A 27,066-nucleotide genomic window follows, 5' to 3' on the forward strand; every position below is an offset into this window, starting at 1 on the left:
CCTAATCCTTAGGAAAAGTGGCAATTTTGTTGTGTATTAATGATAAATATTTAAACTTTTATCCAGAAAAATAGTTTTATTCCGAAAAAAAAATGCTAGAAACCAAACCTCCCTCACAAGTATCGTCATCCCAAAACAACGGGTTGCGTACAGAGTTTAGCATATCGAGCTCACCCGTGTTATGTACATAGTTTTTGTAAACAGGGCTCGAGTTTTGTTATTGTTTATGCTTAGAATTCACCGGGTGCTTCAAACGCCACAGTCTGTTTATTACAACCACACGGACTGACAATATTTTGTGTGCGCAGCACAGTTAAGGTTACAAATGGAAATATCGGCGATTTTTTAAGATAAAAAATACATACTTTATGAGGATGGGCGAATCTTTTTAGGAATTCACTGATATCAAAAAATGTAATGTGGTTAAAATCTACATGTTGGGGACATTTAGATTTTTTATTTAGACTTGTCATTTGATGTCGACGTCACATGACTTTGACAATTATACTTGCAGTTTAGAGGTCATCTATAAATTTCAATATTGCAAGGGCATAACCAAGCTAAAATCTTAGTTTATTTTATAATCCTTTTCAATACTATATGTAGTTTGTGAAAAGTGCTGCGAACCTATATAGATTCCCTTTTTTAATTGGCAAAATTTAATTTGTTGGACGGCAGGTTGAATATTTTGCTGGTCAACTACATTAGATATAGCTATAATTAATTTATTTGCAAGATTTCAAGAGGTTCGCAGCACTTTTCAAATATCTTAATGCTTCTTGAGTTTATATGTAAAATTTTGACAAGATACATTGAGGGTATGCCCTTGCAATAAATCGATTTATTAGGGCCCTTCCATTACTTTTTCAATGAATCTGCATACAAACACACGACAGTATCGCTTGTCTGATAAATGCACGTACAGTTTATAAATAAAATACTAAAATAAACATCGCATCTAAGTTAATGGCTTTTTATTTTACCGCAAATAATATTTTATTTGAGAACAAAAGACATTTTTCATTGTAAAAAATGTGACTTGATCAGCCTCTCACTGTGTAAAAACTGCGTCATTTTTGCGAGATGACGTCACATTGACAAGTGCATTGCGATCGATGCATCGTTTATATACTGTTGTGTGGGATTTAATAAACGACAAAACTGCATGTAATAGTAAGTTTGTATGTAGTATACAGCTATCCAGCTGTTTGAAATAGCAAATAATTTCATTTTGTGGTATTTTGTAGACCGTATATTATGCGTGACGTCATAGTTAACATTTCCCGTACAAATTAGGCCCCGCCTCCTTACTGTAACCTTAACTGTGTTGCGTGTCTGTTTTACTTTCGAACATGCCTACCCTGAGTTTTCTGGATTGAAGTATTGATATTTTTCATTTATACGCAACGAGATTGCCACTTTTCTTAAGAATTAAGAATAAAATTAATTTTGTGAAAGTGCAGGGATGTGTCAATCAAACACGCCAAAGAATTTGAAATGTTAATATCTTTTATTTTAGTTAGATTTTTAATTAATTTTTATGTGAAATGCTATTAAAATATATCAGTAATATTATAGAGAAAATAATAACTTCAAATCTATGTCCAAGTACCAATAATAATATGCATGAATATCTACATTTACTACCAAAAAACAAGGATTTAAGTAATATGATGGACATTGTTGTGAAGTACATATCCTCATCAGTGTTTAAATGCTGAAATTTCCTTTGATAATATTTGCAAAGTTATGTAAAAAATTATGTGTGAAAAGTAGAAAACACTTGCTATGGTCTTCAAATCGACATTTAGATTTATCGACGACATTTTTTCAATTAATAATGGTAATTTCCATTCCTACGTCGATACGATATATTCTAGTGAGCTTGAGATAAAAAATACCACAAAATCCGACACTTCTGTATCATACTTGGATATCTTACTTGAAAAAGACACAAATGGTAATCTAACAACCAAGCTTCATGATAAACGTGATGACTTAACTTTTCTATCGCCAACTTCCATATGCAGCAATATACCTGCATCACCTGTATACGGAGTATATATATCTCAGTTGATTCGATACTCAAGAGCATGCTCTTGACAATAGAAAAGTTATAGTGATCGCATATATCATATAGCTTGGCTGTTAGATTATCATTAACGTCTTTTTCAAGTAAATATCCAAGTATGAAACAGATGTGTCAGACTCTGTGGTATTTTTTATTTCAAGCTCACAGGATAGATCACATTGACTAAAGAATTGAAATTACAATTGTTTATTGACAATACATTGATATATAGATCTAAATGTCGAGTTGAAGGCAACAGCAAGTGCTTTCTTCTTTTCATGAATAGGATTTTGCAAAAGTTCTGCCTCATATGAATACAAAAGTAGATCTGTTGATAAGAGGTTGGTGGTAAAATAAAGGAATGAGGGTGGTTTCGCTCCAATAGCGTTCGCGCCCGGTGGTTTCGCGCCAATCTCTTGTTCGCGCCGAGTGGATTCGGTTTCTACTGTATAACTGTATAACTGAAGATACCGCTTATCGGATAGTCGTTTGATTAATCATAATGTATATATTAAGATATAATAAAGAAATGGTATATGCAATGAAATGGGAAGTCTAACAAAGAATAATCGTCATGCAGAAGAATCCTTGTTCTACATAATTTAATATTGTAAATCAAATGAAAAACAATGACAACATTCATTGAAAAGTCAATGAGATTTGTGTTAATTGTAAAATAAATTTCTACTTTGACAGCCAGTCTTAATTATTCCAAATTAGTTCAAATATAGTCATAATTTGGCTAAAAGTGGCCTCACTTTAAGTATTAGGCCTAATACAAAATGGGATAATTATCTTACACATGACATTTACGCTTGGGGTTAATTAATTACACGGTACTAAGTTGTATAATTACAGGTAATCGGGGGAAGCCATACTGTATACTACCCATATCTTACCTGTAGATAAACGGGGCGAAACCACTCGGCGCGATACCACTCAGTGCGAACACGTAATTGGCGCGAAACCACCCTACACCAAACAAAGAAAGGGTGAATTATTCTAGAGCCGAAATAACTGGCAACCGCTAAGACCTTGCGTTGAAAAGTGGAAATCCCAGAGAATAAAATGAACCTCTAGGGGCGACTTCGATTCGTACCCGAGTACGTACTAGAGTTACTTGAGTTTCAATCGAACGACCATAGTTACTACTCAAAATACGTCATATGACCTTATGAACTCTACCCAAGCTAACCCAGCCATACAGTAGGATTACTTGAGTTTCGATATGGCGGCGTCGAAAGAAAAACCCGAACGTAGGAATTTTTTTTACTAAATATTATATTTAGCATCGCTTATCCTTAAAAGCAAACTTCGAAACGCACTTTATACATGAACGCTTTATAATTTATATGAATATATGTTTATTAGATTAGATTTTTCAGGTTTACTGCCCGATAACAGCAGAGACATAAATTCAAATTCGAAACCAAAAAAGTTCAGAGCTGAAAAAGAAAAACATATCAACTGCAGCAAAAGCTATAGAAAAAATTAACTCAACAGATGATGTCAAAAAGGACCTATTAGACCGCCTTTTAAAACTCATAGAGGAAATATATTTTATTTTCGCTACCCTTCAAACTCATATGAGTTCGCTTGAAAAGCACATGTTTGTGTAAACATCCGGTCATGTGACGTCAACGAAGAGTTAATACTCGGGTATGAATCGAAGTCGCCCTAGTAGATTTGTCTTAGGATTCAATCTCGGAATATAGACTACAAATATCTGCATTTCATCATTTATAAAAGTCGGAACATTAAAGAATATCAAGTAAGCTTTTAAATGTCAGAAAAACAAATAAATTTAAACAAAAAATAGTGGCGAACTTTCGTTTTCCTGCACAGGCACTTGAAGGTACAGACACGTTTAATGCTTACGTGTTTTATTAAATTTGAACAAAAACTGCCAGCAAAAGGATTCAAATGACGTTAGATATAAGATAAGGTCCAATAACAAAGCTATTCGAAATTATATATTTTTTTAACGCCTACTTTCGTTTTAGGAAAACAATGGTGATTCACGACTCTGGAGGATCTAAATTTCTTCAAATTTTAAAAATCGCTGACAACAAACAGTTTATATGATCGATTAGAAATAGTTTAATACTTTCTATTGTTAGCCTAACTCTATTAGAAATCCTCTCATGTTCATTTATTGGTAACATTCTTCTATAGTATGATGATTTTCCTAGTTAAAAATAATCGTGTTAATTTTTCAGATTCTACGGACCCTGGACCCAATTTTAGAATGGAAGGAAAACTTTGGAGACATCAATTCAGTTGGTATTTTCAGAATTAGAATGTGAAAATATATACATACATAACATTCTAACAAGTCAGTAAATTTGCAGTATGGCACTCCAGCAGACAGGCTGAAATCAGTGAACAGTATTTTAATTTAAGCAATTTGACTGGTTGCCTTAGTGCATGAGCAATGTGTAGTTTTACTAAGATAGTTCTAATTTGTTTGTTTATTATCAAATTTTTGGGATGTTTGTTACATTTCAGCAAAGCATTAAATGAATGCTATGGCCTCCTCGTCTTCCGCCTCTACAGAGGAGACGACAAATGCCTGTAGAGCCTGCCGACTTCTCCTGGGTCCGTGTACAGATGAGTTACGTGATGTTTTATGTCACTATGTACCACCGTCAACATTTCCACACGTCATTAAAATTAAGAGGAGTAATCTCCCCCGTCTGACAGCTCAACAGATGAATCTTATTTTACCTAGAGGTATTAGTTATACAGGAAACTATCATGATATGGACATTTCATTATTGTACATACTACTTAGAAACATTTGTGGTATACCACCACACAGCAATGGCTGGGGATATGATCCAGACCCTATAGATCGATCTCTCTCTGCCAACATTGAGAGAATCCGTATTGCCAGAAATCAGTGTGTACATTCTTCTAGCCCCGTCCTCTCCAATGCTGACATTAACACGATCTGGTCCACTGTCAGATCAGCAGTTGTGGACCTTGATTCTTTCCTTAGCAATGGGAACCAGTATGAAAGGGAGGTGGACTTTTTGAGACAAGAGACAATGGACCCTGTTAGCGACCGCCATTACATAGAAGAATTGAGGAAACAAGCTGAAGAAGATGCAGAAACAAGAAAAATGGTCTGAAACGTAATTAAGACGACGAAGTTTGACATTTAACATATGAAATAAAGCTTAAGGAGGTACAACACACCTACCCCTAAAAATTCCTGTCGTTTAATTTTCGTTATTTTTGTATATTTAGTATATGACTATATCTACTGCATGTATGCACATTTTGGTCAAAATCGTTCGAGTGGTTTTTGGACAGGAACTTCCAAAAGTTACCCCCCTTTAGTTGTTTACAAGGAGAGAAAAATTTTAATCAATGAACTACTTAAACCTTGATTTTCAAAAAAGCCAGGTTAGATATAAATGTCAAATTTCATTGACTTATTCCTTTAACCATTTAACACAAAAACATAGTCATCTTTTTTATATACATATCATCAAAACAATTTGTAAAGACCTTAAAGTGAAAAACTATGAATTATCTAAGCCTTGAAAATTGTGTATTTTTCAAAATCAAAATTTTTTTGTGAAAAAACCTGTCGTTTAATTTTGGTAAAAGACTTTCTTTAGGTAGCTGAAAGCAAAAATAATCTTCATAATTTTTTGTGTAATTTTTGTTCGACCAGTTTTGATTTAATAGCGGAAAATTACCCCCTCCCCCTTTTTCAATAAATCACGTTCCCGCGCGTCTTTCAGACGGGGGTCGATCACTTTGCTATGAATCTACAAATACACATTTTAAAAAAATCAAATTTGAATATTGTTTTTGCTTCAAAAATACATTAACTTACAAATTAAAAAGTTCTCATATGTAAATCATATTTAAATGAGGGTATTTAGGCAATTTTCGAATACCCCTACCACCCCCACCCCTTCCTTTTTTTTCGTCGTAGACCATTAGCGTTTGACGAAACGTCGTTTACAGTGCAAATATACTAGTATTTCGTCATTTGAATCCCGGAGGTATGCATTAGTTTTTAATTTCATGAGTGCAGAATAAATATTGACTACTGTTTTTATATGTATCAGGAAAAAATTACTCAAGGATAATAGTTTTAGTCCATATATATATGCGTTATGCATTCCATATCACATGAAAGCTGGATACGAATTCAAGTTATGTTGAACTTGAATATGTTGATTTTTAATTTTATTTGCTTAAATTTTATTTATGAAAAATGTATGTTCAACTCTCCTGTGATATAAATGGAAATAATTGTAGTTTCTCTCTTGCATTATTTCAAATGAGACAGTATGTGGTCGTGGGGAAACATCGACATTTGCATAGATGTACACCCTTCATGATATTATACGCATGCCATTCTTTCAATGTCGTTGCTTCTAAAGTTAAAATGAAAAATCCGTATTCGTCCACATTAACTTCAAAATATCAAACATTAAACTCTTCATCTATTTCAATTGATATCAAATCGCACATTGATATTTTAAAAAAAATCTTATAGGCTACGTTTTGTTTTGATTCGAGGAAATGCGAACCGACATTGTTGACAGAGAATGTCAAACGATTTGCTGCGACAGGATAATCATTAATGCCGATAATTTCAGTACTAGTGAACAATTCTTTTCAATTTTATACTTACATTGTGTGTATGAGGTCTATAGTATTCAATTCTCGGATTTATCAGGTCTTGCTGTAAATGTGTATCTGATTCTGTGGAAAACCGTGAATAAAGGGAGGAAAATAAATATCTCCTACATTTTCAGAGTTGTTCCTCTTTGATCAGTAAGGGTCTGAGAACAACATCGATTTTACATTGTAAAAAGTTTGTTCTTTTATCTAATTAAAAAAGAAAAACAATATTTACATGTATATCGTAAATGCACAAATTGTAATGAAGACCATTAATCGGAATGTCATATAGCCAATATTGTACATAATAATGAGAATTTCGGCAATGTAAAATAAAATTTTCAGAATAAAAAAAATGCTGCGCTTTGATCAAGAATACAATTTATTGTATATGAAATGAGATGAAATAAACATTAAGGGATGGTATTTTACAATGTATGTCTGGCATTTTACGGAGTTTAATCGGGTTATTTAAAAAAAAACTTATTGATTGAGTATGGTACGCATAATAAAAGCCAAGCCCCATATCACATTTTTCTTTTATGATTGATATACATCGTGATCGTTTTACTCGTCCTTTTGACGCTTTATTTTTGACGTTAAATTTGACTTAACGTCAAACGTTGAATTGAAATCGCAAGAGTTATCTCCCCCAGTGTGTTGTACGTCTTTAATACTGTTTAAATTTGTATCTGCACTTAATGCTTACTTGAAATCTGTTTTTCTTCCCAGAAAAATTGGAAGAGAGTGAAACTGAGAGAAATGAGAATCACAATGAAATATTGAAAATTGTTGGTAAGTACCATTGTAACATTGATACATATTTATGAGCTCATAAAACTGTTCTTTAAAACTGTATGATATTCAGATTCCACACAAACTGATATTCTAATATTATGAAAAAACAACGGAAACACTTTAACTTGTGTAAAATAAATAATGATACATAAGTATTTGAAATAATTTCAACTTTAGTATCTACAATGTATTTGAGGGTTGGGAATGATATTTTCTTTGATTGAAAGACTCTATTACAGACATACTATTTGTGATGTGAATGTATGAATTATCATGTTATATTTTCTACATGAAATACTGTATATGCTAATTGCGTATAAAGAGCTAACCATTCGTAGATTTAATCACATCTTTAAAGAAGCTTAAAAAGATGATAAACTAGTCTAACGACTTTATACACAGTAAGCGCATGTTTGTCTATTGTTCTCCGTTTAACGGCAATTTGTTTTGATAATCATGTGTAAAAACAAGATTGAATAAAGAATAAATTAATAAATTAAAAGCTATTATATCAAAGAAATCTTTCTTCATTGTGAAAAAAAAAACAGTAAAAGCTTCCACTTTTATGTAAAAGGTTTAGGTGCAATTGTAAGAAATTTTTTTTGTGGTACTTAGGAGTGTGACTAATAGGCAATCATTCCTCTGTATAGAGCCAATTCAAATTTGTTTTAATCCTGACCAAGAATTCTCGTACTAGCATGATAAAAAATAAAAACAATGCCCTGATATCTTAGTCTATATCATGGTAAGGTCCCTCTTGTTTTCACGGAAACTTTTTCAATAGCAATATTTGGGGAAAATATATTTTGGGAACATGTCACCAGACCTTAATATAATGCTGTGAGTGTTTGCTTAAATATATAAAATAAAGACATGAAAGTATCGGGTACACATGATGTAAAACTATCTTCTATAACACATTTGTTTATAAGTTTAATTCAATAACCTTCTTCTTTCCCTTCATTTTCATCAGTATAAAGCAATGCCCTCATTGGCCAACCTTTTCAAAGCTGCTTGTTTGTTGGGTACTATCAGATCAAAGGGGGAGGATGGATTATTCTGACAAGCTAATTTACTTTCGCTTTTGTACCAAACTGGAGCTTAGTAGCGAGTTCTTCTTTCACAGTCGCCCAAAAGTTTGGTTAAAAAATCGAGATTATTATACCTCTATTGATAATACTCGATTTTGATTGGCTTGTAAGAAAACTTTAAAACACAACAATGATTCCAAATGGTCCTGCTAATAGCAATAAAAAAGACCTGTATGAAGGAAAGCAGAAAGATCAAATTAATTTTATATCTAAAAACAGAATACATCATAAAATTTAAATATCCCAGTAGAAATCCCAGATTTTTTAAAGTCATTCTTACTGAGTATTAATCACAAAGTCCTAATAGAGAAACTTAGAGTGTTCCAAGGAATGCATGTGTTGTATGCTTTAAGCTTCATTAAAGGAGTAACTAAACTCTAAGAATGGTCAGCTATTCATCTGATACAAGTGCATAGTTTATGAAAAAAAGAATAAAAGTCTATGGATACTAAGACTCTATTACAGACGTGGGAAAACACCAATAAACAAATAAATATCGAAATTATTTGATGTAAATTAGATATTGTTAATATATTGTAAAATGCAGTATCACATTCATTGTGCTAAGTGTAGTATGTTCCACAATGCAAGTTCAAATGTTAAAATGCCCAATGAAAATCTAAATCAATTTAATTGTGAATGTGGATGATGGTCAAAATCCCAGTAAAAAATCTCTTTAAGCATTCTTTTGCCATTAGTTTGAAATAAAATCATACAATAAGTTTGCCTTTGATTGAAATTACTATTTATTTGTTTCATATTTATTAAGCTTATATCTAACTGTATGTGAAAAATGTAATGAAAACTTGCTTTGCAAAGGTTGAGTTTTACCACAAAAAAAAAGAGAATAATTTTCATAAATATGCCACCTAAAAAGTCTTTTTTTATATTTTTCAGATGAAATAAAAAAACCAAAGTCTGTAATTCCTCCAAATGTCAAAGGTATGTTAGTGAATTCAAAAATAATAATTGGCAAATTTGAAAAAAATTAATTAACCTTGACTTGTTTCAATAAAAAACATAGTGTATATTCTTGTTTATATCCCCATGGTGGCAATGGGATTGACAAATTATATTAAAATGATTCAAAATTTTAATCTGAAACTTAATTAAAAACGTTTTAGTATCAATACATCTTGAAGGACTTTCTGAAATAAATAATAAGAAGAATTTAGATATTCCTTTCCTAAAGAATTGTGCAAGAGATAAGAAATTATAAAATATACCTTTTTTGCTTTTGTATATTGATTGATTGTATATTGTTTAACGTCCCTCTCAAAATTTTTTCAATGATATGGAGACTTCACCGCACGCCTGTAAAGGGCTTCAAATCTAGACATATTCTTAGTCTGCATCATCCAGACGTTTGTGTTTATCTCCATAAAACAGTTTGTGGAGGTAAACGCATATGTGTGGATGATGCAGACTAGACCTATACTGGGCACTCAGGGCCATTGAGCAGTGAGTGTTCTTTATCGTGACACGGTACCTACGTTTGTAAGGTCATATCGAAATACCCGTGACTTTCACTTCTAGTGCCTAGCACTTGGCGAAGGAAGTCAATATCTTTGTTTATCTCTTAGGTATGACGTTGCGCCGTGAACGAGAATCGAACCCGGGCTAATGCTCTACCACTAGGCTACCATGACCGGTCCTCTTGTATATATAAATTTGTAAAAGAATTATTTTTTGCTCTTGTATATGTTAATTTGTAAAAGATTTTTTTTCTTGATAATTAATGTTATTCGTCTCTGCTCTTGTTTTGAATATTGTTTGATGGACTTGAGATTTGAGAACAATCTTGTTTCTTATATAATTTTCAATACCAAGCTCCCCGTGGGGATACGGGTTAGAATAGGTCCTCAGTACCCCCTTGCTTGTCGTAAAAGGCGACTAAATGGGGCGGTCCTTCGGATGAGACCGTATAAACCGAGGCCCCGTGTCACAGCAGGTGTGGCACGATAAAGATCCCTCCCTGCTCAATGGCCGTGAGTGCCGAGCATAGGCCTAAATTTGCAGCCCTTCACCGGCAATGGTGACGTCTCCATATCAGTGAAATATTCTGGAGAGGGACGTTAAACAGTATACAATCAATCAATCAATCAATACCAAGCACTTATAAAATGAACGAGAAATATATTTCAGATTTTAAAGTCAAACCTTCAGGAATCAAATTATTTTATTCATATTATGAATTATACAGCAATGGATTCACAATAAATTATCATTTAAAAAAATATATAAGAATTCAGATCGAAATTTTTTTAAAGATATAATTTAGGTGAAAGCAGGGGTAAATGAAAATAGGGATATTTTCCAGCATATAAATCGGCTATATCAATTAAAATTAGAAAGTTTTGAAAATGTAGATGACAATGTAATCTATGGTTGAATTATAATTGATTTTCAAATCTAGAAACTTTTAAATATCGACAGAAATCCATAAATTGCAGCAGTTCTTCAAATTCAATCCTGCAAACTTATCTTTCTTATAACCGCAAGCATGTACACCATACTTTTTTAGGCATCTGCTTATTTTTCATATGTAAAACGTTTAATTTCTCTGAATTCCGGGTAATTACATTACTAACAAGAAAAAAAAATATAACATAGCTTGCTGTAACAATTCATTGTAGATGTTTTTGAAAAAGATGTCATACGATGGAAAGAGGAAGATGGGGTTTACAGTGAAAGCCACGGTTTCCCTGCAATGTTGGATCAAGTCAGAAGTCAACCTTACATGACATTTGTTGGTGTCCCGGGATCAGGAAAATTGGCAACGATTCATCACATAGCCCTGATGCTCCAGAAGGAAGAATACGAGGTTGTACCAATTATAGACATCAGGAAGATTGAAGATTATTCTGACTCTCGTCATCCACAGGTTTTTGTCATTGATGATGTGGTAGGTGTTTTAGGTCTGCAAAAACAAAAGTTAGAGTCATTGATAGACTATGAAAAAAGAATTTCAGATCCGTCCAATAGAAATACAAAGGTATTAATGTCATGTAGGGAAGCCGTGTTTAATGAATGTTACAAATCATTTTTCTCAAATGAAAATAACACAATTAAGATGCATAGTTCCGAAAATGTATTGAACGATGAAGATAAGAAAGCGATCCTTCAGAAACACGGCATAGATAGAGAGTTGTTGACCCCTGCAATACTGGGAGACACATTGGGTATGTTTCCTCTGTTGTGTAAACTATATTCAAAAGAGGAGAAATTTAGAAACAATGTTTAAAGGTTCTTTACCTGTCCAGCCGCATGTATTTTAGGTCAATTTGACGAAATGCAAGGGCGAAATAGATTATGCTATGCTACATTGGTTTTGTGCATGTTAAATGACAATAAACTATCACAAGAAATATTGAAAAACACAGGGAACGGTGTTTTCTGCGCAATGAAATCGAAAGTACTAGAAAATTGTAAAATTGAAAAGGACACTGATGCATATAAATTTGAAGAGGCAATGGGAGTTATGGAGGGTTCATATACAAAACTCTGCAGTGCCGAGTGTACATTTATTCATGATTCTGTGTTTGAAATTCTTGCATATCATTTTGGTTTTCAGTTTCCAGAATTGTTTTTACAATATATAAGCAGTAATTACATTGCTAATAAAGTGAAAGTACAAGAATGTAAAGAAGAATCCGAGGTTGACAATAAACACGTTGAGAGTGAAGGGTTTAGTGTTGAGGAGCAGGAAACCTTAAGAAGTGAAACAATTCAGGACTCATTTGAACTCTGCATAAAGTTAAGAGAGGATCAGTATTCGATGTTTTTTTTTTTTAATAAGATTTTATTCAGGATATTTAAATAACAACAATACAAAAACAGTACAAAGATAATAATATGGAAACATGATTATATATATGTTGTCAAATATATCAATTGTTACATATTTATGTCAAGTTATTATAAAAATAATAAGTAAATTAGCTGGGTTTTTTTTCCGATTATAACAATTTTTATAGTGCATATACATATAATGGAATAACGGTTTTTTTAACACAAAGTATTGCAGAGGGTAAATATACAAAAAATATACTGAAACAGAATTGAAATAGCAGTTATGGTCCACCGGGGTCCTAAAATCACAAAAGAGTCCATCCAAACACTCCCCGGTGGACGATGCTACTTGAGACTGTTCTCTCGAAGTAGCTAATTAATTGATTAAAAAAACAAAAAAAAGAACATTTACATCATATTCACAATGTGTCTGCAAATTTTGTAAAAATATGTTGTTTATCACATTTCATAAAACGTAATACAGAAGAATATTGAATAAGTGCATTTTTGACATTTTTTAACAAATCTACTTCGGTTTCTTCCAGAGATTGAATTCTACAATACATTTTGTATTTATATATTTTATATGCAATAAAAGATATTAATAAATTCAAAGATTCAATCTTATCGTTTTTTTCCAAATAAAAGCCCAGAACAATGTGTTTCCATTTTATATCAATAGATAAAAACGTTCCTAGCTTTTCCCAAATCTGTTCAACGATTTTACATTCAAAAAGTAGATGTTTTGTGGTTTCAGTTATTTTGCATAAAGAACAGTTGTCCCCCTTGTCCTTTATCCATTTACTTAAATAGGTATTGTTGCAGAGAATATTATGGAGCATTTTATAATTAAATTCAGCAACTTTATTATCATTTATATCTTTAATTTTTCTCCTGTATATATTTTGCCATATACTTGAGTCATTTGCAGGAATTGAAAACTCTTGAGAAAGTTTAATTTGATAACACGGTTTAATAAATTTCTTATGTATTAAAATTTTATAAAAAAATTGGCATTTCTTACCATTTAGATTTGATACCCCTGTTGCGAAATGAAATCTCATTTCATTCTTAATGTTTAAATATTTGGCATTAGATAAATCACATTTTTTACACAAAGGTTTAATTGCTGATAGTAAAGTTTTATATTCACAAAGCCAGTTCGACTTTCTTTTAATAACAGTGGAAAGCATTTGTAGTGTTTTAATGTTCCCGTTATCATCTATTAAATCTTTTAAATAGAGAATATTACTGTTGACCCAGTTATTGAAAAATAATTTTTCTCCTTTTATTTTGATATTGTTATTATTCCAAATGGGTTGTTTCAAAATATCATTAGGTGATGTATTTTCAAAGTTACACATTTTTTTACATTCGTTAAATGAGCTTAGAATTTGTTTGTAGAAAAGCGGAAGTTTGCCTATTCTGTCAAGTGCATTTAAGCTAGTTTCAGAAAATTGTAAGACGTAATTCAGATTTAAATTCACTTTATTCAAAAAACTCTCAAAGATTTCAAAAAGAGTGCCCTTAGAAGATAGAAGTCGCGGTATCCACGCTGCTTTCAGAGCCTTAAACTTACTTTCTATATCTGTAATCGATAACCTCCGTCAGTTAAATCGCCTATCAGTGTATTTCGTTTGATTCTTTCCGATTTGTCCCATAAGAAATTAAATAAAAGTCTTTGGACCTTACAGATATATTCTTTATCTGGTATACACAATATAGATGCAATATAAACTAGTTTTGAAATTGCTAATGTTTTGATTATACACGATTTACCAAAAACCGTTAATTTTCTACGTTTCTAAGATTCAAATAACTTTTCAATGTCGTGGTATATTTTCATCTAATTTTTATTGTAGCATTCTTCTTTATCGTGTCCTATATAAATACCTAGACATCTTATTGCTTTATTTGTTGCTTTAATACCGTTGATTTCATCATACATATCTTTAAGACCCCCTAACAGGATACATTCCGTCTTGTTTATGTTGATTTTTGATCCGGCGTGATCACAAAATTCGTTAATAATTTTCAAACTAAAATCGAGAGATTTCTTGTCATTCAGAGCAACTGTTAGGTCATCTGCATGTTGTATATTAATAATTTCTTTATCATTTATACTTATTCCTGATATATTTGGTTCGTTTTTTATTTTAATGGCTAAAATTTCAGCTACAAATAAGTATAGTAAAGCTGATATTGGACATCCCTGTCGGATCCCTCTTGTCATACTACATGTTTTAGATAACCATCCGTTATTTTTCATTTTGAATTTAGGGTTTTTATATAATATCTTTACCCATGTAATAAATTGATCGCCAATATTAAATTTTTTTAACGTTTCAAGAAGAAAGTTCCATTCTACAGAATCGAAAGCTTTTTCAAAGTCGAGAAATAATAATATGCCGTCTTTCTTCTCTGAATTACAATATTCAAAAATATCTAAGATTAGTCGAGCATTTTCACCAATGTATCTGCCTTTAACATAAGCCGTTTGATTTTTATTGATTGTATATGATAATATATTTTGTAACCTTTTAGCTAAAAGACAAGCTATGATTTTATAATCCGTGCTTGTTAAGCTAATTGGTCTATAATTTTTTAACAATTGTTTTTCGCCTTTCTTGTGTATTAAAGATATCACAGACAGCTTTTGAGATTCAGACATTTCTTTTTGTTTAAAAATTTCTTTAAGTGCGTCATAAAAAATTGGCCCAATATTGTTCCAAAACATTGGTAGAATTCACATGGTATACCATCTAAGCCAGGAGACTTTTCTCCTTTCATTTCAAGTACGGCATTTTTGCATTCTTCAAATGTAGGGAATTCATCTAGCATTAATTTGTCCTTCTCGTTCAGCATTGGTACTTCAATATTGCTTAAATAACTTGAAATCTTAGCGGTTGGAATATTTGTAGTTTTAAACAGATTCGTATAATAATTATTCATTTCTCCGATTAATGAATTTGTTGCATTTATTAAATCGCCAGTAGGTGTTTTAAGTTCTTTAATTACATTAGACATTTGATTTTGTTTTTCCAGATTTAAGAAATATTTTGTATTTTTTTCGCCGCTCTCTATCCATTTTGCTTTTGATCTTATTTGCGCCCCTTTTATTTTTTTGTCATAATATTCATTTAAATTTGTATAAAGTGTCTTAAGTTTACTATTATTAATATTGTTATACTGGCTACTTTCTATATTTTCTATCTCTTTTTCAATTAGGTTTATTTTTTCTCTCATTTTCTTTCGTTTATTTTTTGCGAAAAATATCGAAAATTCTTTAACTTTTCGTTTAAAAAGTTCCCATTTGTCGATCGGATTTTGTACATTATCTACTTCATTAACTAAGTTTGCAATATTTTCTTTGTACTCCTTATTCTCTAAATATGAAATATTTAATTTCCAATAATTCGGACCTCTTGAATTTTTAGAGATATTAAGATACATTTTTAAATATCTATGATCACTCATTCTTGTACCTCGGGAATGAGTACCCGGTAACTTTCTTACTATAATATTACCTACTTGAAAACAGAAATTATTATTCATAAAAATATAGTCTATTTTACTAAAAGGGATATCTTGAGCATTACACCACGTTTCGCCTTTCAAATCAGGATGTTCTCTATTCCAGACATCTACCATATCAAGTTGTTTTAATATATTAATCAGATAATTTTTACTTTTATCTTGTTTGTCATTGAGTCGACAGTTAAAATCTCCACATAGAATTATGTTTTCATTTAAACAATTTTTGGTAATAAATGTATGCACTCTTTTGAAAAAATCAACTCTTTTGTTTATATCGTTAGGTGCATATATGTTTACAATTGTAAAAATTTCATTATCATATTCAACATTTAACAACATTTTGCTACCATCAATTGATTTTTTAACATTTAGTATTTCGATACTTATATTCTTCTTAAAAAGTATTGAGACGCCTTTACTATGTGACGAATCGCTGTATGAATGAAAAATTTTCCCATGCCATCCGGCATTATATTTATGTTCATTTTTTTCAATAAAATGTGTCTCTTGTAATAAAATAACATCACATTGAGATCATTTAAGCCATTCATATAATTTTTGACGTTTTTCATCAGAATTAAGCCCCCTTACATTAACTGAGAGAATTTGTAGTTTGTCCATAATATCTATGTTCTAGGTTAATATACAATAATACAATATAATACGTAAAATATTATAATAGTATAAACATACCGGCATCATGATCATGAGTTTCAATTCAAAGAAGCAGTCTGTAAGAGCATTACATTTCCTCGTTATCTCCGTTCGTCTCGGTTGAGGTATCACTTCCGGATGCAGAACCGGGTCCCTGCTGACGGGCGCGCATTTCACTGATCATCACTGATATGTCGCGCTGTTTGCTGCTCTGTTTTGAATTTTGCTTCTGTTGCGGACTGCTCCATTGATCGCTATCAGTATTCGATGTGAACAGAGCGTTTGTACAAAGATATAGAAAATATGGAGCTGTATGATGTTTATATGAATGATATTTTAAAACACCCCAGAGTTTGTCAGGCTTTTATTGAGGTGTTAATAACAGTCATACACAGATTTGAAGTCTTTATTTCTGTCAGAACAGAAAGACGTTTCCAAGGTAGTGAGTAAAGGAAAGCGTGTGAGTGAGCAGAGTAAGAAGAGGGAAAAATGGTACGGGGAGAGGGGTAGACAGCGTGTGTTGGTGAATGAGAAGGGTGATTATAAAGAAAAAACATACTGTGTGAGGGTTATAAGTTGGGTGGTTTACTACGGACACAATCAGATCCTGCAATATATTTTAAAACAAACTGAATTACACAAAGAAACAAAGATTGAACTATTTTGGATTTCTTTTAGCCCCAGGTTAATCAATGAAGCACAAAAAAGAGAAGATAACATTGAAAAAAATACTGCAACAGTCAAATCATCTTTATTAAACTTCATTTGTGATACCACAAATCAAAAACAGGAAAATAGTCGGTCTGTTTTTGAACATGACCGCTTATTTGTATTGAGTTGTTACAGTGGTGATTTGGAGACTGTTAAAATTTTAATCAAGTATGTCGATATAAAAATGACTAACAAAAAAACCCAATATTTGTTTGATGATACACCACTGATAGCAGCATGTAAGGGTGAACATATGAGTATAGTGAAGGAGCTTATAGAAGCCGGAGCTGATATCATTCCACAAGGTAAGTATGATACACCACTGACAGCAGCATGTAAGGGTGGACATATGAGTGTAGTGAAGGAGCTTATAGAAGCAAGAGCTGATATCAATCCACGAGGTAAGTATCATACACCACTGACAGCAGCATGTAAGGGTGGATATAGGCGTGTAGTAAAGGAGCTTATAGAAGCCGGAGCTGATGTCAATCCACAAGGTTAGTATGATACCTCACTGACAGCAGCATGTAAGGTTGGATATATGAGTGTAGTGAAGGAGCTTATAGAAGCCGGAGCTGATATCAATCAGCAAGGTATGATTGATACACCACTGACAGCAGCATGTACGGGTGGATATATGAGTGTAGTGAAGGAGCTTATAGAAGCAGGAGCTGATATCAATCAGCAAGGTATAGTTGATACACCACTGACAGCAGCATGTAACTGTTGGCATGTGAGTGTAGTGAAGGAGCTTAAAGAAGCTGGAGCTGATATCAATCAGCAAGGTATGTTTGATGATACACCACTGACAGCAGCATGTAGAGGTGGACATATAAATGTAGTGAAAGAGCTTATAGAAGCAAGAGCTGATATCAATCTACAAGGTGCGTTTCATACACCACTGACAGGAGCATGTGAGGAGGGACATATAAGTGTAGTGAAGGAGGTTGTAGAAGCTGGAGCTGATATCAATCTACAAGGTGAGGTTCATACACCACTGACAGCAGCACGTGAGGGTGGATATATGAGTGTAGTAAAGGAGCTACTAGAAGCTGGAGCTGATATCAATCAACAAGGTAAGTATGATACACCACTGACAGCAGCATGTAAGGGTGGACATATGAGTGTAGTAAAGGAGCTAATAGAAGCCGGAGCTGATATCAATCAAAAAGATGGGTATAATACACCACCGATAGCAGCATGTAAGGATGGACATATGAATGTAGTAAAGGAGATAATAGAAGCCGGAGCTGATATCAATCAAAAAGGTAAGTATGATACACCACTGACAGCAGCATGTAAGGGTGGATATATGAGTGTAGTGAAGGAGCTAATAAAAGCTGGAGCTGATATCAAACAAAAGGGTGAGGTTCATACACGACTGACAGCAGCACTTGAGGTTGGGCATATGAGTTTAGTGAAGGAGTTACTAGAAGCCGGAGCAGATAACATTCAAGATAACTCAAAAACGCCATTATACTGTTGTCAATGCTGACATACGAGTGTAGTGAAGGAACTACTAGTAACTGATATCACTCAGGAACGTTAGTATAATACACCACTTGAAAGCAGCATGTAATAGTGGACATATGAGTGTAGTGAAGGAGCTTATAGAAGTCGGAGCTAATTTCGAATAACAGAGTGATATTAATACACTACTGAAGTAGCATATAATGGATAATATATATGTGTAGGGGGTGTAATGATGGGGCTTCCAGGGATAGGAACTGGTCTCAATGAACTAAATAGGTATCATATACCACTGACAGCATCACGTAGGATGGATATATGAGTAGCTGCTATAGAAGCAGACTGAAATCAAACAGTAAGGTTTGTCAGATACTTACTCCACTGGTAACAGCGGATGAGGGTGAGATGTTATAAAGATTTACTAGAGTTGAAATTTCCTATATAAAGTAATAATGATTTTAAAGAACATTTTTAATATTTAAAGGAACAACTAAAGGCTGGGGCCAATTATCATTTACAAGAGTTCCTTAATGCACGTAGAAGGATGAATAAATACGATTATGAAAATCTGCTAGCACTCATGTATGGTAATTATATATACAGAGGACATCGCCGTTAATAAAATTGAGACTGTTATCTTTGCAGAATCGTTGGATGATTTAAAGTTTGCATTTTATCTGTAACATTTTTTGTTAAGAATGATTGATGGACATAGTTTTTTGGTGGATGATTTTATAGAGATAATATTATTCCCCTCGATGTGTGGGTTGATTTTACTGTCAGGATAAGGTTCAGCGAGTACGATTTTGTGCTATTCTAACATGGTCTGTCTGTTAAAGATTAAACAAGACGAATGTTCAGTAAGTTAAGGATAAGCGACACTTATTAGCTCACCTGAGCCGAAGGCTCAAGTGAGCTTTTCTGATCACATTTTGTCCGTCGTCCGTCCGTCTGTCTGTCCGTCTGTCTGTCCGTCTGTAAACTTTTCACATTTTCTACTTCTTCTGAAGAACCATTGGGCCAATTTTGACCAAACTAGATACAAAGCATCCTTGGGTAAAGGGAAATTTAAATTGTAAAAATAAAGGGCCAAGTCCCCTTACAAGGGGAGATAATCAAGAAAAGACAAAAATAGGGTTGGGTCATTAAAAAATCTTCTTCTCAAGAACCACTAGGCCAGAAAAGCTGAAACTTATGTGGAAGCATCCTGGTATAGTGTAGATTCTAAATTGTTCAAATCATGATCCCCGGGGGAAGGGCGTGGCCACAATTGGGAATCAAAGTTTTTCATAGAAATATATAGGAAAAATCTTTGAAAATCTTCTTCTCAAGAACCATTGGTCCAGAAAAGCTGAAACTCATGTGGAAGCATCCTGGGATAGTGTAGATTCTAAATTGTTCAAATCATGACTCCCGGGGGTAGGGCGGGGCCACAACGGGGAATCAAAGTTTTACATAGAAATATATAGGAAAAATCTTTGAAAATCTTCTTCTCAAGAACCACTGGGCCAGAAAAGCTGAAACTTATGTTGAAGCATCCTGGTATAGTGTAGATTCTAAATTGTTCAAATCATGACCCCTGGGGAAGGGCGGGGCCACAATTGGGAATCAAAGTTTTACATAGAAATATATAGGAAAAATCTTTGAAAATCATCTTCTCAAGAACCACTTGGTCAGAAAAGCTGAAACTTATGTGGAAGCATCCTTGGGTAGTGTAGATTCTAAATTGTTCAAATCATGACCCCCGGCGTAAGGGTGGGGCCACAATTGGGAATCAAAGTTTTACATAGAAATATATGAGAAAAATCTTTGAAAATATTCTTCTCAAGAACCACTCAGCCAGAAAAGCTGAAACTTATGTGGAAGCATTCTGAGGTAGTGTAGATTCTAAATTGTACAAATCATGACCCCTGGGGGAAAGGCGGGGCCTCAATGGGGAATAAGTTTTACATAGAAATATATAGGAAAATTCTTTGAAAATCTTCTTGTCAAGAACCACTGGGCCAGAAAAGCTGAAACTTATGTGCACATGGAAGGATCCTGGGGTAGTGTAGATTTCAAAATGTCTTAATTATGATCTGACAGTGGGGTAGTGTGGGATGCATATTGTATTACAAGGAGGAAATCTGGTAAGTAACAGAATGGTCAAAGCTTCTCAGGTGAGCGATGTGGCCCATGGGCCTCTTGTATATAAGTGTTACGTGTACTTAAGAATGTGCAGTTCAGTAAAAGAGTGAATGGTGACTCTTGACAGTTTATTATAATGGTGGTTTAGTTTTGATGTCTGTGTTAGACTTAAAGGGTGTGTCGGTTCTAAAGATGGCTCGATGACTATTGAATAAATTTAGAAGAATCAAAGATTTGTTTGAATACCTTAAATGTACTGAGAGGAAAATAGTGCTGAGTAAATCAAATAAACATGAGAATTGATATTCTTTAGAAAAGTAACTCCGTAAAATGTACATTAAAATATTATGAAAATAAGAGCATATAACCTATAACGCAATGTTTTACCTACCCTTCTCTTTTAGGGTGTCTTGAAATTTTGATTTGTCAATATTTACAAACATTAATATTTGCATTGCTTCAGTAAGAGATTGTTTTTATCAGTCTTCAGTCAGTATATGTTGTTGTAAGTCAGGTACATTGTCCAACTCCTCATGCAATAAAAATGTTCAGTTGCACTCTCATTTTGATTCATTCTGCAAAGGTGGAATAATTTTAGTCACAAATGTCATTGAGTGGAGAATGCATTTCTTTACAAATTATTAAATTTTACCTGTTCATTCTTGACATAAAGATAAAGATCCATTATTTGATTACATAATTTCAATATTTTATATTGTGGTTGTAATACGCCAATTGAATAGAAGCCGGAGCTGATATCAATCAAAAAGATGGGTTAAATACACCGCTGACTGCAGCATGTGAAGGTGGACATATGAGTGTAGTGAAGGAGCTTATAGAAGCCGGAGCTGATATCAATCCTAAAGGTAAGTATAATACACCACTGACAGCAGCATGTTACTTTGGACATATGAGTGTAGTGAAGGAGCTTATAGAAGCCGGAGTTGATATATCAAGCAAAAAGGTGGGTGTGATACACCACTGACAGCAGCATGTAAACGTGGACGTATGAGTGTTGTGAAGGAGCTTATAGAAGCCGGAGCTGATATCAATCCTTAAGGTAAGTATAATACACCACTGACAGCAGCATGTTACTTTGGACATATGAGTGTAGTGAAGGAGCTTATAGAAGCCGGAGCTGATATAAATCAAAAAGCTAAGATTCATACACCGATGACAGCAGCATATCAGGCTGGACATATGAGTGTAGTGAAGGAGCTTATAGAAGCCGGAGCTGATATCAATCTACAAGGTAAGTTTGATACACCACTGATAGCAGCAGTTGAAGTTGGACATATGAGTGTAGTGAAGGAGCTTATAGAAGCCGGAGCTGATATCAATCAAAAAGCTAAGATTCATACACCACTGACAGCAGCATGTGAAGGTGGACATATGAGTGTAGTGAAGGAGCTTATAGAAGCCGGAGCTGATATCAATCAAAAAGCTAAGATTCATACACCACTGACAGCAGCATGTAAGGGTGAACATATGAGTGTATTGAAGGAGCTTATAGTAGCCGGAGCTGATATCAATCCTAAAGGTACGAATGATACACCGCTGACTGCAGCATGTAGGGGTGGACATATGAGTATAGTGAAGGAGCTTATAGAAGCCGGAGCTGATATCAATCAAAAAGGTGAGTTTCATACACCACTGACAGCAGCATGTGAGGGAGGACATAAGAGTGTAGTGAAGGAGCTTATAGTAGCCGGAGCTGATATCAATCAGCAAGATAGTTGTGATACACCCCTGACAGCAGCATGTGAGGGGGGACATATGAGTGTAGTGAAGGAGCTTATAGAAGCCGGATCTGATATCAATCAAAAAGGTAAGTATGATACACCACTGACAGCTGCATGTAAGGGTGGACATATGAGTATAGTGAAGGAGCTTATAGAAGCCGGAGCTGATATCAATAAAAAAGGTGAGTTTGATACACCACTGACAGCTGCATGTAAGGGTGGACATATGAGTGTAGTGAAGGAGCTTATAGAAGCCGGAGCTGATATCAATCAAAAAGGTAAGTATGATACACCACTGACAGCAGCGTGTAAGGGTGGACATATGAGTGTAGTGAAGGAGCTGATAGAAGCCGGAGCTGATATCAATCAACAAGATGAGTATGATACACCACTGATAGCAGTGTGTGAGGGGGGACATATGAGTGTAGTGAAGGAGCTTATAGAAGCCGGAGCTAATATCAGTCTACAAGGAAAGTTTAATACACCACTGACAGCAGCATCTAAGGGAGGACATATGAGTGTAGTGAAGGAGTTACTAGAAGCGGGAGCAGATAACATTCTACAAGATAAGTCAGAAACACCAACGACAACAGCCCATTGATGTGGACATACGAGTGTAGTGAAAAAGCTACTAAAAGCCAGAGCTGATATCAATCAGCAAAGAGTACAATACACCACTTGATAGCAGCATGTAATAGTAGACATATGAATGTAGTGAAGGAGCTTTAAACGTCGGATCTGATATCAATTAAAAGAGTGATATTAATACTCAACAGACAGTAGCGTATATTGGATGATATATAGGGGGAGGGTAGTGAAGGAGCTTCTAGGGGTAGGAACTGGTCTAAATGAAGTAAATGGGTATCATATACCATATGATGGTGGGTTTAGTTTAGATGTCTATGTTAGACTTAAAGGGTGTGTCGGTTCTAAAGAGGGCACGCTGACTATTGAATAACTTTTTAAAGAATCAAAGATTTGTTTGAATACCTAAAACGTGCTGAGAGGAAGATTTTGCTGAGTAAATCAAATAAATATGAAAGATTAGAAAAAAAGTAATTCCGTATAGTGTACATTAAAATATTATTGAAATAAGAGCATATAACCTGATATTAGTTGCACTCTCCTTTTGAATTATGCTGCAATGGTGGAATAATTTAAGTTATAAATTGCATTGAGTGGAAACTGCCATTCTCTACAAATTATTAAGTTCACCTGTTTACCCTTGACATGAGGGCAAAAGATCCACTATTTGATTCCATACTTCTATTTTTATATTATGGTTGTTATACGTCAATTGTTTGGTTAAAAAATGAGTTTACAGTTTCATATGAGAGTTGAGGCAAAATTGTGTGATTGCTTTTTAGCTCACCTGAGCTGAAAGCTCAAGTGAGGTTTTCTGATCACCCGTTTCCGTCGTCCGCCCGTCTGTCTGTCTAGCTTTCTGTCTGTCCGTCCGTTAGTAAACTTTTCCCATTTTCAACTTCTAAGGGGAAATTTAAATTGGTAAAATCAAAGGCCAAGTCTCTTTCCAAGGGGATATAATCAAGAAAATACAAAAAAGGTGGGGTCATTAAAAAATCTTCTTTTCAAGAACCATTTGGCAAGAAAGCTGAAATGTATATGAAATCATCTTGGAGTAGTGTAGATTCTTAATTGTAAAAATCATGACCCCCGAGGTAGGGCGGGCTACAATAGGGAATCCAATTTCACTTAGATTTATAGGTAAAAACTTTAAAAATCTTCTTCCTAAGAACCATTGGCCAGAAAAGCTTAAACATATGTGGATGCATCCTTGGGTAGTGTAGATTCTAAGTAAAAATCATGACCCCCATGGTAGGGCGGGGCCACAATAGGGAATTCAAGTTTTACATAGAAATACTAGTATATAGGAAACAAATATTTAAAAATCTTCTTCTCAATAACCATTGGGTCAGAAAAGCTAAACCTTATGTGGAAGCATCCTGCGGGTAGATTCTAAATTTTCTAAACCCGTGGGGGTAGAAGACGCCACAATAGGGAATTCAAGTTTACATTAAAATATGTATGGAAAAATCTTTGGAAATTTTTTCAAGAACCATTGGACCAGAAAAGCTGAAACTTTTGTGAATTTTGGGATAGTGTAGATTCTAAATTGTCCAAATCATAACCCCTGGGGATAGGGATTTGATTTGGATTTGAGAATATTCTCAGACTTGAGAGCATTCTCAGACTTAAGTATCTTTTATAACAGCGAATCGCAGAAGTGTCATTGTATATTCAGACATATATTTAGATTATCCAGTGTTTTTCAACTTTTGTCGAAATGTTTTGAAATTGTTATTTATAACTGTATATATATACATCATGGTATGCAATATGTTGAATTCATTTGTTACAGTTTTCAATGGATATTGTGTATATCAAATAAATGGACAAATTTTAATTGATTATTGTTATGTTTCAAGTAATATTTAATTTATTTGTCCCTTCAATAAATTCTCGTTTCATCTTAAGTTGAAAATAAACTTACTCTAATGTTTAGCTTCTTTCTTTGTTTTCTTTGCTCGGATAGTCGAAGAGCTTATGCTATAGTAAGTTACCCAACGTCCGTCTGTCTAGTTAGCTGTCTGTCCGTCTACGAACAATATGATAGAAATATTTTTCAAAATGCTACCCCTCCCAAAGTTTTAGTTGGATATTAAAATAATTAACATACAAGTAGACTAGACAAAGTTACAAAATTCTATCTATCGTATTTTTTTATTTCGCTGGACGCTGTTACCATGTTTACTATAAAAATGATATTGCTTTGATGCTACTCGTCCTACAGTTTTGATTTGATAGCAATAAATCTTTGCCAAGAAAAAAAACTAAACCAATGATATTTTTTAATTTTGATATCTTGCTATTACAACGATTCAAGTTCAAATGCTACTTCTCTCCCTTCGTTATGAGAATACACCAGTAGAGCAACAATCTCCTCAGAGAGTCTTTTTTCTTCGGCTGAAGACTACAACTTACAAATAAGCATCGAATATCGCTTCCAAGATTGTTAACTACAAAATAACAGTGCCTCCGTATCGAAAATATGAAATATAATTTTCTTACTGGTTATGTTCGTCTAGAACATTGTTTTAAATCAATTTTAAACTGTAAACTAGAGTACTGTGAGCATTGAGCTCACTAAATGATCCCCAATGGTGGTAAATTTGCTGTGTGACCCTGTGTTAGTGTCAAACCTTATTCTGGAAAATCTGTCCTTTTCTTGCCGTACACAGGCTTTCGAATAAATTGACAAATATTTCCTTATTGTTTTTCTGTCATTTGTTTCCTTCATGACTTCATAATCTGTATTTTACTGTCCTTAAAAATCCAATATCCCCCTGTTTTCTGAATAGTATATTTAAATAATTGCCTGAGTATCTATGTAATTTTTGGAGACAAGGTCTTCTAGCATGGTGTCGAAATTGGCATAAATAGCATTTGTGCCCTTTTTTTTAGAAGACCTATTTCTTTTTTCATCATATAAAGCAGAATTTATTTCAAAACTTACGCATACAATTATACGTGAGAAGAAAACGCCATCAATTCGGCATTAAGATAATCATGTCTTTTAATTTTTCTGGTATCGCAACAACTCAAAGTATAAGATACTATGTCGATTAATACTGAGATGTTGTCAAAGAAAAAACTAAAATAATATTAATTTTTGTAAGCAATAATTTTCTTAACACTTAAGCATATGGTAGGTACTTCTATAAATACAACAGAGTTACTTCTCTTTGCTCACAAACTGTTTCGTATGACGAAGGTCAAGGATTTCAGCACATTCTCTAATGACGGCCCCTACAATGAAGGTCCCTTCTTTATCATGTCAGGCATGGCTTTGAGTAGTACATTTCATAGATATAGCATAAATCTTCCTGTAATTGATTGTAAAATTAATAAGATGTTGTGAAAAGGCAAGCCAAAAAAAGAACAATTTGAAACCCCATTTCATTGGTTAGGTTAAAAAAAATAAGAACAATTTGAAACCCCATTTCATTGGTTAGGTTCTTCGATCTCTATCCCCCCCCCCCCACACACACACACACACCCTTTCCTATCCTACTTGTACGTGTCTCCATTTTACGTTACTCTAATCTTCATGTATTTATTTTTGGGAATTTTGCATAACAACAAAGACAACAAAGAATCGATTCCAATAAAGCATTGAATGGTCCCTGGAAATACTCGGGAATTCTGTCATTGCTTTTGATACGAGTAACTATAGCAGACCTATTAGATAACGTGAGAGGATCTAACTGAACAAAAAGACGAGGAAATAGGAAAGGAACTCTCAGTTTGCTTCCAAATCTGAAGTTTTATTTCCTTTCCTAATTTGTCTAAAAATATTAGTAATCCATTTTGTTAAAACAAATATTCTTAAAAGTAACGCATT

At 33.7% G+C, this 27,066-nt stretch overlaps 2 protein-coding genes across 2 annotated transcripts in view; both read left to right on the forward strand.

The window, feature by feature from the left end:
- Positions 1–20,514, forward strand: part of LOC134282806 (ankyrin repeat domain-containing protein 17-like) — a 64,637-nt gene extending 44,123 nt beyond the window's left edge. The window contains exon 3 of the mRNA XM_062765196.1: positions 19,570–20,514. The gene's annotated coding sequence lies outside the window, so the exon portion shown is untranslated. The remainder of the gene's footprint in view (positions 1–19,569) is intronic.
- Positions 3,749–23,752, forward strand: LOC134282809 (uncharacterized). Its single transcript, XM_062765200.1, is given in 10 exon segments — positions 3,749–3,842; positions 4,291–4,350; positions 4,580–5,199; positions 7,217–7,220; positions 7,454–7,516; positions 9,508–9,552; positions 11,247–12,381; positions 17,440–17,609; positions 17,826–18,572; positions 22,031–23,752. Coding segments are annotated over 8 exon segments (3,978 nt in total). The 5' UTR covers positions 3,749–3,842; positions 4,291–4,350; positions 4,580–4,599; the 3' UTR covers positions 23,245–23,752.
- Positions 23,753–27,066: the final 3,314 nt, after the last annotated feature.

The sequence above is a fragment of the Saccostrea cucullata genome, unplaced genomic scaffold, assembly GCF_032062105.1.
Source record: "Saccostrea cucullata isolate Sc308-1 unplaced genomic scaffold, CSIRO_AGI_Scuc_v1 ctg1157, whole genome shotgun sequence".
Classification (NCBI taxonomy): domain Eukaryota; kingdom Metazoa; phylum Mollusca; class Bivalvia; order Ostreida; family Ostreidae; genus Saccostrea; species Saccostrea cuccullata.